We start from the raw sequence: 14,435 nt of genomic DNA on the forward strand, positions 1-14,435 counted from the left end.
CAGGCCCCCTGGCCCCGCGCTCCGCCCCTCCTGGCCACTCCTCCCTGGGCGTTTCCCCGGCCTCCTCTCCATGAATGAGCTGGCCCGGGGGTTCCAGGAGTTCACCAGAGGCCCGTGCTGTGACCTCCAGGCAGGCAGCTGCCAACCAGGAAGGAAGCCAAAGCCACCAAGCAGCCAACGTAAATGTCAGCGTCCCTGGGTTCAGTGACACACTCGGTTCCAGGAGACTTCCCCAGGGTCTCTGGGCCCCGTGACTGTCACTCGACGCCAGCCCTGCACCTGGCTGAACTGCCTGGGAACGGACCGGCCCCGGCGGGAGAGTCCACGGAGCGGGTGGATGAATGGGCCCACACAGGGAGCCCAGCAGAGCGGGCGAGGACACTGTGGGCAGGCCCACAGGCAGCGAGCCAGCCCCCCTGTGGGACAACTTCCTGGGGAGGCAGAAGGATCTGGAAACCACAGGCCAGGCCCGAGCTGGCTTCCCTTCCTGCCGCAGTCTGAGCACCCCGTCCACGCTCTGCCTGAGGGCGGGGTCTACGTGGCTCAGGGCAGGACGAGTGGCCTCCCCAGAGGGGGCCAGCACTGGAGCTGACGGGTGGGTGCTTCCAGTCGCAGGGAATGTTCCTCGCTCCCTAAGGATGCTGGCGCCACGGTCCGGAGCTTCCTGGCTGTGGGCCCCTGGCAGGTTGCTGGGCGTGGCGAGCCTCAGTTTCCCTGTCTGCAGAGTGGGGTCAGACCCCACCAATGGTGCCCTGTGTCTGGTGTGATGTGACAGTGACTGCAAGCAGGGGCTCCTTGTCCCCGTGTGGGCTCGGAGGTGCTCTCTGAGGGCTGGCCTCTGTCAACAGGCCTGGTGGCCGAAGCCTTGTGCAGGTCTTGAAGACTGCACGTGGGATTCGTCCCCAGGGCAAACGCAGGACTGAAGACCAGAGAGATGGGCCACTTAGCCTCCAGCGAAGGAAGAGGGCATGGTACTTCCAGGGGACACAGTAGCAAAGGCTTTTGTCCCCATGTCACCCAGAGCAGCTGTGTGGCCTCGAGCAAACTGCTAGACCTCACTGAGTCTGTCCGCAACAGATCAGAGGAGATAAAGTCGCTAGGACCCACAGCAGTTCTCAGAAATGTCGACCTCTCCCCTTTCCTTTTTAAAGACTTGGGGTTTACGCACAGCAGGCAGGAGGCCTGAGCATTCGGCTCCCGTGTCCCGGCTTCTGGCCAGGGCTGACCAGCTGAAAGGCCGAGGGGCCGGCCTGGCAGAGCTGCATCCCATGGGCCAGCTGGACCCTGCAGAGCATGGGGCTCACCAGCTGAACAGGACCCCCCCGCCCACCCCGGGTCCGTGAGGTCCGAGCCCTGCCCTCAGAACCTCTGGAGAGCACCAGGCCTTCACTAAGGCAGCCCGATTCAGCCACTCCAAAGCCACACCACGTTTACTGAGCACTTACTAAGTGCCGTGTGCTGAGGCTTCCTGAGTCAGGAACCCAACAAAGTGGCCGGGCCATGGTGTCTTTGTGGGACAAGGGACATCAGAAGCCCAGGGGGAGGAAGATATCAGCCGTGCCAGGAGAAAAGAAAAGGGAGGCTTGGTGTGGACCCTCTGTCTGCCGTGGAGGGGAGCAGGGAAAGGCATGGCGAGTAGGTGGAACAGCATGTGCATAAGGTGGGGAGCTGGGTCAGGGGCCCCAGGTCCTGGCCTGCCGTGCAGAGCAGGGCCTGGGGGCGGGGGGGGGCATGGGCAGCAGGTCAGCCGAGTGTCTCTCCTGCCCTGACCCATCCGCTGGGCATGCTGTCCTGCACTATTCCGGCACCTGTGGGCGTCCCAGCCGGTGTCTCATCCTCAAAGCCCTCTGGTACCTGTCCCGGTTCTGATGCCCACTGTGCCCTGGCCACCAGACCTCAAGGCTCCTGGACACCTCAGGGCTGACCTCACTCAAGGCCAATGAGAGTGAGTGGCCAGGACGGGGATCCGGCCTCCTGACTCCCAGGCCCATCCTCCTTCCTCCTGCTTCTGGGCTCTGGGCCTCACCCTGGGAACGTGCAGAGATCCTCTGCCTGGGGTTCCCACACTGCTCGGGCCCCGCGGCCTGATCCCAGCGCCCTGTTGAACTCCAGTCCCCGTTTCCATAGAGACCACAAGACGACGACCATCTCTCTCCACCCCCAGCCACGGTCACGGGCTATATTTATCGGGGGATACCAGTGGGATTTGGAGATTCGGCCCAGGAAGCCGGCCACCTCCTCCGCAGAAATAGACACAGAGCTCTGTCCCCGCGGGAGCCCTGGCAGGGGCCGGTGGGGGCCGGAGCCAGGGAAGACCTTCTGCGGGCCGACTGGCCGCGAGGAGCAGGTACAGCCGGCACAGCCTCGGCCACAGATGCCCTGCGGGGGGGACGGTTCTGCCGGAGGAGATGCCCGGGTGTGACTGCTGGCCCCCAGGGGAACGGGGAATGTCCCCTGTGTGCGGCTGACATTTATGGAGGGAGCCAAGCAGGAAGCCGCGACCACAGGATAATTGGCGCTCCCCGGGGTGCGGCCCTCTGGGACTGGGGAGCGAATGACGCAGGGACCGACCGCGTGTCAAGGCTACTCACGTCGTGCAGCGGGTACGCGGCCGAGTACACGCCGTTGGCCAGCAGGCTGGTGATGCCTTAAAAACAGAGCAGAGCGAGGTCACGGGTCAGGCAGGCCCCCTCCCACGTCTGTGCAGCCAGAGGTCCCCGGGCCCACTTGGCCATGCGGAGCTCTCTCGAAGCCCAATGCACCCGGCTGCGCAACCTGGCCGCGTCCCGGGCTCTTCCCCAGGTGGCCGCGGTGGCCGGCTGCCTGTCCACGCGGCTGTGGTCACAACATGCTCGATTGGCGGGACCGGGAAGGCAGAGGAAGCCCCCTGAGGAAGCTTGTCTCGGAGGAGGAGGCGCCAGCAGCCCCCCACTTGGCTCAGGCACCCCCAGACCTGCCGCTCACCGCGCCCCCGGCGGATGGAGGGCAAGCCCGCAGACCGGAAAGGTGGCGGGACGGCCAGAGAAGCTGAATCACGGCCCCGGAGGAGCAATTGATGGTGTCGGAAACACACATACAATTTGGAGTCGGGCGGAGGCTGATTGGAAGGCGGGGGCTCCCCACTTACCGTACTCCCCACACTTCCGCCTTTTACTTAGAAGGGCAGAGTCCTTCCTTCTTCCCTCTCCTTGCCCTGTTTGTACATCGGCCATTAGTGACACGGCAGGGCCTGGCGGAGCCCAGTGGCACGGGGGAGGTGCTGGGGGAGGGGTCTGCGGGGGACGCAGGCCGGGGGCCGGGGAGGGACAATGCTCGGTCCACGCCAGGCGCAAGGCCGACACACCACACCTGCGTGGGAAGAGGGGTCGGCGGGGGGCCGCGGTGGGGAGGCTCCTGGGGACCTGATCTGGCTCCGACACCAAGGACTGGCCCTGCCGAGGAGCGGCCATGACGCCCTTGGCTGTCCCGGAGACCCCTGGCTGGCAGAGAGGCTCTCGAGGTGTACGTGTGTCCGAGTTTTCACGGTGGCCTGGGCGGCCACCCTCTGTGACTCCAGGAGACACTGGTGGGAAAGTCACTTCCTGAAATCCCCTTAGAGATGGACTGTCCCCTGGGTCGGTGATCCAGAGTGGCTAGTGGGCCTGAGGGACACTTAGGGACCAAACCAGAGGACAGGGAGCACATGGCTGGAGCCACGAACGTGAGTGAAAAGGTCACCTGCCACTAACCGCCTGGCCCGGGGCGCTCCTTGTCCTTGCCCAGATGTCCTGCTGCGGGGAAGTCCCCTGAGCCCGCTGCTGCGTCTCCCCGCCCGCAGCACTGCGCTCTGCTCACCTGCTCCCCCTGGGATAGAAGCTGCCGGGTGGGCAGTGCAGCCCTGGGGACGGAGCCCGGCAGGGACAGGGGTCCGATGCTACTCTTGAAAGCTGAGTGGACGAGCTGGGAGGTGGGCAGAGCCCCACGTGATGCAGGATGGTGGAGAAGGCACCGGACCTGTCTGTCCCTCCCAGGGGCAGGGGACCAGCCCCCAAGAATCTGGCGGGAATCACAGACCCTCCATCCCAGGCCACCTGAGCTGGACGCCAGCTCTGCCCAGTGGCTCTGACCCCAGGCTCCTTATAGACCTTCCAGCAGCCACATGTGTTTCTGTGGGACACCATGGGGACAAAGTCCCAGACCCAGCCGGGACTGGAGCCGTGCGTCCCTCTGCCTCTGGTGCTGTGCTCAGCTTCCCTCTGGCAGCCCTGAGCTCCCAAGGTGCCCGCTCCCCACCCGCCCAGCAGGACCTGCCCCTCTGGAGACCCTTGCCATGGCAGTGGGGACAGTTTCCGGGCTCCTCCTGACCGTGCAGGGGCCCTGGTGCTCAGAGAGAGGACACGGCTTTGAGACTTGAGGCCTAGAAGATTGTCTTTGTGGGTGACCTTGGCCATGATGGTCAGGACACAGCAGCCAGCCTGAGACCCGAGGGGCGTCTCCCTGCTGTCCCCAGGAGCCCCTTGCCGAGCCCTGCCCCTTTTCTGGCCCTGTTTTACTTCCTGTGGCACCCCTCCCTTCTTGGGATGCCTCCCCAGACGGCTCTGTCCCCCGTGATCCGTGCCTGGCCCCTGCAGAGGTCTTGTGTGCTGGTGAGGGGCAGCAGGGAGGCTGGAGGGGCACGGGGGCCCAGGGCGTGCTGGATTAGCGACGGAGCCCGCAGGGGGCCAGGGACACAGTCGGCTTCTCAGCTGGGGCTTTTTGGGGGTTCTGTGAACAGGTCCTGGAGGAGCCCTGTGGACTCGGGGCATCTGCACATGTGGCCTCTGGCCAGGGCAGCGCTTTGGTGCCTGGGGGTGGGCTGCATCCGAGCCCCTGGGGCTGGAGGCCAGGGCCTCGGCCAGCTGCGCCCAGCAGGGCTGCAGCTTCCAACAGCCCTGAAGAGCTGCCTGGGCCGTGGCCCCCCGTGGGCTCCCGGGCTGCTTCCTGCTGGACCTCGAGGGTCAGGGAGGCCTCGGAACCTGGACTGCTCCAGCCGGCTCCCCGCCCGCCCGCCCGCCCCACGGGTCTCAACCCCACGCTCACGAGCACATGTGGACTGGAGGGCCCTCATGGTTTAAAAATGCCGGCTGTAAATCTGCCCCAAGCTGCCCGGCCCTCCTGCCCAGCCCTCCAGTCTACCGGTCACACAGGCGTAAATCAAAACCCTGAACACCCCGGGGTGACTGGCCCCTCGGAGGCCGCCCTCCCGAGTCCCAGCAAGCACCTACCCATGCTGTACTTGGCCTTGGTACACGTTGTCCTCTTCAGAATTTCATAGACCTGTGGCGGGGACAGGGAGGGAGGGCGGTTACCGGAGGCTCCTTGGCCAGCAGCACCAGCTTCGCTGGAAGGAACCGGTCAGATGTCACAAGGGACAGAGCATGTCCCAGGGGAGGCGGTGGCCCTTGCATCCACCGAGCTCAGGATGCCACAGGGTCAAAGGTCTGAGGCTCCTGGGGACCAGTGAGTGACCCTGGAGAACTCCCATCCATGGCGTCCCTGGGTCAGCCACAGCACAGCACTGGCCACGCCCAGCAGGACCCCTCCTGGCACCATAGCTGCCCCCAGCCCTGTGTGGCACGGTCACCATCCCTTTTGGCTGAGAGGTGAACTGGAGCAGGTGCCCTCCTGGACACAGCCCCAGGTGTCCCTAAGGCTGGGGAGGGGCCAAGGGTGGCAGATAGGTCCTGGGATCCCCAGTCCCACTGACGGGCACCAAGGCACCCAGCGGAGCCCTCTGCTCCCAGACAATGCAACCGACCAGTGGCCTCAAGAGCCCGGCTGGGAGTCTGCCTGCCGGACCTGAGTGCCCGCTGCCCTCGGAGCTGTGGGACATCAGGCAGCTGGCTCCCACCTGCCTGGGTCCCAGGTGCAGAGTGGGGAAGGACGTAGCCGGACCCGCGGGGCACACCTGGAGCGTACTGGGGCTCCGCGCCCGCCCCTCTACTCCCCTCCCTCAGGCAAGCCAGAGCCCCTCCAGTGGCCACCAGCCTGCGCCCCCGGCCCGGCCGCCACCTGCTCCTGTCTCCTGTCTCTGTCACCTGCTGTGCAGCATCTCTCCTGCCCTGCAGGGTCTTCCCTGTCCCACACAGGTCCACGGGGCAGCTCCCTCCCCCACTGTCCCCTCCCCCTGGACCTCCCCTTCTGCTCCATGCTCATGGGCTCAACACCCAGCTGCAGGCACACAGCAGGTGCTCAATAAATACCTGCCAAATGAAGCGACCACTTTGCTCCTCACATCCCTGTCGACAGCAGATTGCCTTGCCCTGACCCAATTCTCCTGTGACCACCTCCTCCCTTCTACACAGTCACGGCTCCCATTCACAGCTGTCACCATGACCCCATGTCAGCCTTTCATCTGCTCTCCCACTGTCAGCCCCTGGAAACTCTAAAACAGTTCTGACCACACCCAAAACCCTGCCCTGCAACTCTCTATGGCTCCCCAGTGCCTTCGGACAGACTTTGTAAGACCCATGATCAGCACATCGGGCCCCTCCCTGTTGGGTGCTGCTGCTCTCTGACTTCTACCTACAGGCTCCAATGGCTGGAGGGCGGGGCCGTGAACCTCACACCCTGGCTGTCAGGGGTGCCCTGGAGCACACTGGGGTCTGTAGGGAGCAGACAGTGGCCCTCCGCCGGCCCAGAAGTGGATGCAGCCAGGGCCCATGGGGTGCTCACGGTAGCCCTCACCCAGGGACCACAGCCTGATCTGGATCCAGCAGGTGCCAGGGAGCTGGCTTGGGGCTGTCATCTCCGCCCCTCCCTGTCAGCAAGGCCGGATCCACACATGTGCACTAGCGCTAGGCGCCTAGAGATGGCAGAGGTCAGGGTGCAGAGACATGCTGAAACGTGACCTGGGACCCCGCTCACCCAGGTGGCTGTTCCAATTTCCCTGTCACCGTGATGGAGAAGCACGGTGGTTCTCCCAAGCGGCTGACATCCGAGGGACGTGCTAGCCCCGAGCCCTTGGGGACAATGCCCTCGCCCCAGCCCCTGGCTGCTTATTATCACGAGATGTAATTGCAAAAACCCATCAGCAGCTCCATTAGTAACAGGAACCACAGCGGTGCCTTAGTCCCCAGCGCGGTGCCCGCGTGACTGTCCTGCCGGCCGCACCAGGGAGCAGGCAGAGCAGCCTCGCCTGGACCGACGCAGGCTCCAGGACCCGCCTGAGGGCACAGGGCTGGGGACGGGAAGAGGGTGGACAGGACCTGGGCTGCCCCAACGTGACCTGTGCCACGGTCCTGCGGTTGGCCGCCTGCCAGTCTGGGGATGACAGTGGCGAGGGCTGGTTATCTGCCCCAGGTCAACCAGGCAGTGTCCTCTCGGCCCTTGGCCTCTGCCTGGCCAGCAGGCTGGGCGTCTGGGCAGGGAGGAGAGAGCGGCCGTGACTTGGCTGCGAGGCTGATTTCTTGTTTAGATAGAAATTGGGGCCTGAGCCACGCACAGCCCAGCTTGGCGGGGGCACAGTTGGCGGCCGATGGATAAACAGCAGGCTGTACCTTGAGCAGAGCAGGGTGGCCTGCTCGGATTTCAAACTGGGTTTGCTTCTCTGGCAAAGGCCTGGAAATATATCCAAACGCATGAACTTGGCTCCCACGGCCCATTCCTCCTGCTGGGACAGCCGTGCCAGGGACCCACAGCTAGGCCTGGGGAACTCGGGAGCCGCCGAGAGGCCCCCCCAGGTGTGGGGACTGCACAGGTCTCCCTCCCTGCCCTCCTGTTGCTCTGTCCTGTCTCAGGCTCCTCCTCCTGCTGGCCATCCCCTGGGTCACTTGCTGCCCTCTCAGTTCATTATCCTAATTATTTCTGTCACAGACAATTAGAGGCGGCTCCCACCCAGAGGAGTTTCACTGAAATGAAATTATCTCTGCCATCCCCAGGGCCACCCTGCTGGTGAGGCCGTTCCACAGCGCGCTACTTACTATGGAGCTCCGGGTTTTGCTGTCGAAAAAGGAATCCTTATCAGAGAGGTCGAATCTGTTGAAAGACAGGGATGGAGACGGGCCGTTTGTTAGATGTGAGACTGTCACATGCCAGGCATGGTCTGTCCACCTGGGGCACCGGGGCGGGCTCTGCCCTGGACATGGCTCTGAGACCCATGCTCGTGGAAAGTGGCCCCAGGGGCAGGAGTGGCCTGAGGCCTTCCTGAGGATGCTGCTCTCCCTCGGTGACATCCTGAGTTGGTAGCACTTAAAGTCTCTGCTTCAGCCCTGGGGGACAGGGACAGTATCATCCTACTGTGAGCCAGGTCCGGTTGAGAAAACCAGCAGTTGGGGTCTCAACGTCACGGATAGCACGGAGACTGTCTGAGGCTTCCCGAGAGCAGAGGGGCCCTGGGAGGGACGGGGCCAGGCAGGGAGAGGGCACCACCTCTGGTGCCCTGCTCTGGGCTGGTGGGGGAAGCGGGGCTGGGTGGCTTCCTTCTCTCTGGGTAGCCTCCACCAGGCAGGGTGGCCCACCTACGTACGTGTCCCAGGGCAGCAAGCCCAGTCCTGGGCGAGGCTCATGCCTGCCCTGCCCCTTTGTCCACCCATGAGGCCTGAGGTGGCCTCTGCCCTGGGACGCACCTTACACATTCCCCTGGGTCCCCAGGCCCAGGGGTGGCGCTCCTCCTCTGCCCCCGCTCCTGTGCACCCAGCAGGCCGGGCAGAGGCCGAGCAGCCGCTGCTGACCCAGGTGGCCACGCCCACTGCCCTGGGGAGCAGAGGAGGCAGGAGGTTCCAGAAGGGGCGCAGCACTGCCAGGCAACACCGCGTGGCCATGGGTCCCCAGGGCCGGGGGACTACACTGGGGACGCCTTCTGATCCCTTCCTCCCTGAGCTGCTTGGCTCATGGCTGCATGGCTGAGGAGCATCAGCGTCACCTGCGGGAGTCACGCTGGAGGCTGGGGTCAAAGAGTGGGTCCCGCGGGGAGGGGCCCACTTACAGGTGCTGCTTCTCCCGGGAGAAGGGGTAGGAGAGTCTCTTCATGGTCTGCGGCCTGTGCTCGGCCACCCTGGGCTGGATGGGGTCGGTGATCTTCTGCAGGACAGAGTTGATGGTCTTCAGGAGGCCGCGCGTCTCGCTCATGCGGTACATCTGCAGAGGGGGACAGGCGTCACGCGCCTCTTCTGGACGCCCCCAAGCTGGGGCGGTGCCTCCTGGGGACAGCACAGGGCTGGGCTCCCTTCTGAACCAACCCTCCACGTTTCAGGAGCATCGGGCAGGGGCTCAGTGTGCCACGCTCCAGAAAACCTCTCAGACTTGTTTTTTGTCTCCAAGGAGGGGATCCGAGGGCCCCGGTGGGGAGGAGGAGCCGGGCCGACTCGCCGCCGACCCCGCGTCAGCCCCCGGCCTGTGACGCCAGGCTCAGCCTCACTGTCCGGCTGCCCTTCAGCCACCAAGTATTCAGAGACCACGAGGACAAGTCCAGGGCAGGACACGTGATCACACTGGATTTGATAAACAGCCGAGACCCCCAGGCATTAAAGACCCCTGCTCAGTCTGCTGCGTCTGAGCTTGTGACCCAGCCCCACGGCGGGAGGCGGGCTTCTGTGTGCCGACCTTCGGGTGGGATGTGGCCTGGGGTCTCTGAACACCACCCAGCGCTGGGTCACGTTCTCCACCATCAGGACGTGGACCCCCAGGAGGCTCCATCACCCCTGAGCCTCGCTGCCCTTCTGGGGGTGGCAATTGACCCTGGCTTTTCTGAACGACTCAGAGCCTCGTGGGGAGACACCCTGTGGCCAGGCGTCGGGGTGACCCTCAGCCGCGGTGCATCGTGGAGGAGAAGCGTCACCACCGACCTTCTTTGTCGGCATCTTCAGTTTCAGGAACTCAGCCTCTCGGCAGAGCACACTCCAGGGGGCGTGGATCTTGACGAAGCCGACCCCGTGGATTTTAGTCTAGAGACAGAAGAAGGCTCTCGGTCAGGGTGGGCAGCGCCTGCCGAGAGCCCCGGGTACTTCTGGGGTCCGGGGACTCCGGGGCAGCTCCTGCGCGGGCTGTCGGTGCCCATCACCCACTTCACCCCGGACACAGCTCAAGGCTCCTGCAGGGGTGTCCTCCCTGCAGACGGTGGCAGCACAGGGGCGACAGGGACTCCCCCAGGGGAGGGCCTAGTGGGCAGCACTGGGGTCAGAGGCTCCAAAACCCCAAGGGAGTTTTCAGGGAAATTGAGTTGAGGGCCCCCAAAGCAGCCCAGGCCGCGGACCAGGGCACTCAGGGCCCCTAGGTCTCTGCCCATCCTCTGGGCATCTTCCCTCCACAGCCGGGGCCACCTCTGCCCGCTCACAGCCACCTCCTGGGGTCCTTGTCTGCTCAGGCCTCTTTCTCCCGCCAGCACCGGGTGCAGGCCCAGGCTCACATCCCGGCCCCCACTGAAGCTGGGACAAGTCTCTTCTCCCTGGTCCTGAATAACGGTGACGAACAGGCCACAGGCGCACCGCAGCCCTGGCCTGCCTCGGCGGAGCCAAAGCCTGGGTGGGGGACGTCCGAGAGCAGGGAATCTCAGAGTTCACGCCCCCAGCGAGAGCAGACCGAGGGCACGTCCCCAGGGGCCTCACAGCTTCTGGCCTGGCGCAGAGGTCCTGAGGAGCCACGCAGCCCTGGCGACCCCGCACCAGCCCTGCTGGGGGAAGGGGACCCCTCCTGACACCAGGTCCCTCTCTGCTTCTCTCATCCTGCCTCTGCTGACCGCCCACCAGCAGGCATGAGTGTTGGTGATGAGACTCACTGTCACACCCCGTGGTCCCCGCCCCCAGCACAGGCCTGGGTGCACCTGGACGTGGCCTGCTCTGCCGACAGGAGCTGGCCACCCACAGCAGGGACCACCCATGTATGGGGTGCATGAAAGAGAAGAAGGACGGGCAGTAAGCGGCCACTGCCATGGACGTCCGCCTGGTGCCTGCGGCCAGCCCCGCCTCGCATGTGTCGTGGTGGGTGAGGTAGGCCTGCGGCTGTGCTCACGGTGCAGAAGGGAAACTGAGGCACAGAGGTCCCAAGCAGGCCAGCATGTTGCATTAGTGTCCTGGGACCGCTGTGACCTGAGCCAAGGGGCTCAGAGCAACAGAAACACCACCCCAGTCCCCGAGGCCACCACCCAAACTTCAGGTGTGTGCAGAGCTGAGCCCTGTCCAAGGCTCCGGGGCATGTGCTTCCTGCCTCCCCAGCTTTGGGGCCTCCAGATGTCCCCTGGCTAGTGACCATGTCACTCCAACCCTGGCTCTGCCATCTCCTGGCCGTCTGCCCTCTGTGACTGGGTCCCCTCTGTTCCTCCCTCCACTGGGTTTAGGGTCTCTCTCCTACTGGGATTGGGTGGGCCTACTGCTTCCAGAAAGGCCTCTCTACTTCCCTCCGCAAGACCTTTCTTCCAAACAAGGGCACATCTGCGTGCGCCCCGAGACGTGTGCACCCCTCCGCCCACCCCTCAGGGGCCTGGCAGCTCCAGGCCCTGTAGAGACTTGTGCAGGAGCCTGCCTGAGTGGTCAGGGCCAGTGTGCAGAAGCACAGGCCTGGCAGGGGGGGGCTGAGCTGCTTCAAGGGCACGGAAGGACCAGGGCACTCCAGGTGCAGGGCAGCTGGCCTGGCTCAGAGGTGTGCAGGGTGGGGCACTCCTGGGGAGCCCGGAGCCCAAGGCTGGAAGGTAGCAGGCACGGCCCTGGACGCCCTCTGGGAGCCATGCGTGGTTCTTGGCAGGGGCTGGAGGAGGCCTCCCAGGGCCCTCAGGGGTAGAGGCCTCAGTCCTCCAGCTGCCCTGGTTCAATTCCTGCTCTGCCCCTGTGTGGTCTTTGGCAAGTGGCTTAACCTCTCTGTGCCCATTTCCTCATCTGTAAACGGAGCAATAAAAAACCCAACCGACAGAGCCAGGGGCCTCTGGTGCCCACAGCAGTCCCAACGCAGTGGCCCGACTGGCAGGAGCAGGCCGAGCTCAGGACCGCCTCTCCCTGACCACAAGGCAGCTGAGACCACGCCTGCCCTGCTGAGAAGTTCAAAGCATTTCCCCAGCCCAGCCACAAAGGGTCCCCGGTCCTGGTGACTCATGGGCTGACATCATGGGACACCCCTGAGTCAGGGGAGGGGAGCGTCCCCAGCCCACATGTGGGAGGGTCTTCTGTTACAAACCCAGATGGGTTTCTGTGCACTGCTCACTGCAGGCAGAGACCCGAACCCTGCCCCCAGAGTCCACCGCGGGGTCTGCTGCCACCCCTCCCCCCAGGAGAGCGCGCTCCCTGCCTGTTGAGGGGGTCCCTCCAGGGAAACATCTGGTGAGATTTGGGAGAGGGGTCCTGGGACCGAGTCAGAAAAAAACACGTTTTGAAGCGTGGTACCCAGCATGGCACAGCCCCCCACGGCAGGAAGACCCGGGGCAGCCGGGCCCCCCATCCCCAGCCCGAGACCCCAGGGGGGCAGGTTCTGTCTGGCCTGGCGTGGGGGTGTCTGAGGCCACAGGTCCACCAGTGCGGGGAGTCAGGCCTGGGGTCGGGGGGGAGGGCACCACGCCTGGGCGGTCACCAGGCTCTGTGCGGGACAGCACCGGGACCCCCGAGTCCCCAGCCACAGGAGGTGGGGGCGTGGGCAGGCTGAGCAGAGCAGAGTGGACACTGCCATCCCGAGCCCAGCGCACACCAGCTCTGCGCTCCCCAGAGCCGTTCCAGTCCCAGTGCCCTCCTCTCAGAAGATCACAAACAGAAACGCAGAGGTCCCTGTGGGAGACTTGGGGTGGCCAGGGACGCCAAGACGCCCCTCCCCCAGCCCTCCTGCCGCTGTGGGCCTGCACGTCCATCGGGGCCCGTGGAGGGCTCCACGGCTGGCTGGCTGGCCTGGCATCCGCCTGCCCTTCTGCGGGCACCGGCCTCGGGTGAGATGTGAGCTGGGGCAGGCGGTGCCCTGGGCTGGAGGGCGGTGTCTGCTGGGCCGGGGGAGAGGACAGGGGCGACCTTGACAGAGCGCCCTCTGGGCCCCAGCTGGTCGCCCGGCTCTCAGCCCTCCCCGCCCCCAGCCGCCGCTGGTACCTAGGTCCAGGGGCTGGGAGGGCCCGCAGGGGGTGTCACACGGGAACTCCAGCTGGGCTCCTCCTGCCCCCCACTCACGGTCCCCGAGGGCACGGCCTAAGGCCAGGGAGGCCCTCAACATGGGGCTCGGGCCTACGTGAGGCAGAGCCCCCGCTAACTGGACATTCCCCGTCTCAGTCATGACTGGCCATGTCCACGCTGCACAGGGAGACCTGGCAAGGCTTGGGACAGAGCCACCAGGTCCTGTGTCACTTCCCTCAGGGAGAAGGACTCCTTCTAACCCCTTTTGACCCTGTGTCCAGTCTCAGGCCTCAGGGCTGCGGAGACCAGTGGACGTGGTCTCAGGGGTGGACCAGGTGCGCTGCTGGTCTCCACGCAGGGACAGGCTGTGACACCTTCATCCTCAGCCCTCGACCTGGCTCTGGCCCAGGCCCGCCAGACCACAGCTGGCGCTGCAAGACAGACCTGTCAATCAAAGGCCTTAGCTGAAAAAGAAAAGTCCAGAATCCGCTGCCACAGAAACGTTTCCACGGCACCAAGTCACCAAAGGAGCCACCAGGAGCGTCACACACAGCTCTGGCCCTAGCAGAAGACTCGGGAGACAAAGCCTGCGGTGACGGGGTGGCAGAGGCACCACCGGGACCAGGAGAGGCCCTGGTGCCTGCTCTTCCCACAGGGGGCTGGGCAGGGCCATGGAGGAGCCGGGGCCAGAGGTCAGGAGCCAGCCTTCTGGGCCAGCCCTGGACCAGGAGCTCTGTCCCCTGCACCCCAGTCCAGGCGGCATCCCGGCCTGGCCCCTTGCTCCGGGCTGGGCAGCCATGGGCCTAGGCAGCTAGCTTCCAGACCCCCAAGCCCTTTTCTCTGTCCTCAGAAGCCAGAGAGACCCGCCACTGGCCATCAAGGACCCCAGCCCCGCATCCTCCGCGTCCAGGGCTGTGAGGAGCGACCCCGCCCCAAGGCCCAGCAAACCGAGCCCAGACCTGCCTCAGAACCTGCGGTAAGCAGCAAGGATCACAGGGCCCCTCCCTTTCCCTTTCCCGTGACCAGGGCATCCTGCCTCTGTCCTCCCGGTCCCCTGGAGGAGGTTGGGTGGGAGCCCCTGAACAGGGGGACCCCCACAGGCTTGAGTCTGACCCATCTGGCTGGAAGCGGGGCCCGGCTGCTGCTCTTGCCTGCGCCCTGGCAGGTACCTACCGCCCTGCGGCCAGCCCCAGGCCCACGCCAGCCCCTTACCCTGGCCTCCAGTCCCGGGGACTTGCCGCTCGGCTCCTCGTTACAAATGGGGACTCCGAGGCCCAGAGAGGGTGCCTCTTAACTCGGGGAGCAGCTGCCCGGGGCTCTGACCTCCTGCAGTGTGGGGTGATGTCCCATAGCGTGGGTGACAGCAGCCCCCTTCCTCCCACAGAGCCACAGCCACTAGCTGTT

The 14,435-nt window shown here is 65.1% G+C and overlaps 1 protein-coding gene across 1 annotated transcript in view; it reads right to left on the reverse strand.

Moving 5' to 3' along the window:
* Ano1 (anoctamin 1) overlaps positions 1–14,435 on the reverse strand; it is a 140,351-nt gene that overhangs the window by 50,169 nt on the left and 75,747 nt on the right. Inside the window, 6 exon segments of the mRNA XM_077797374.1 lie at positions 2,592–2,647; positions 3,128–3,193; positions 5,244–5,295; positions 7,941–7,995; positions 8,945–9,096; positions 9,804–9,902. Of these exon segments, the coding sequence (XP_077653500.1) occupies positions 2,592–2,647; positions 3,128–3,193; positions 5,244–5,295; positions 7,941–7,995; positions 8,945–9,096; positions 9,804–9,902 (480 nt within the window).

The sequence above is a fragment of the Urocitellus parryii genome, chromosome 4 (genome assembly GCF_045843805.1).
Source record: "Urocitellus parryii isolate mUroPar1 chromosome 4, mUroPar1.hap1, whole genome shotgun sequence".
Lineage (NCBI taxonomy): Eukaryota > Metazoa > Chordata > Mammalia > Rodentia > Sciuridae > Urocitellus > Urocitellus parryii.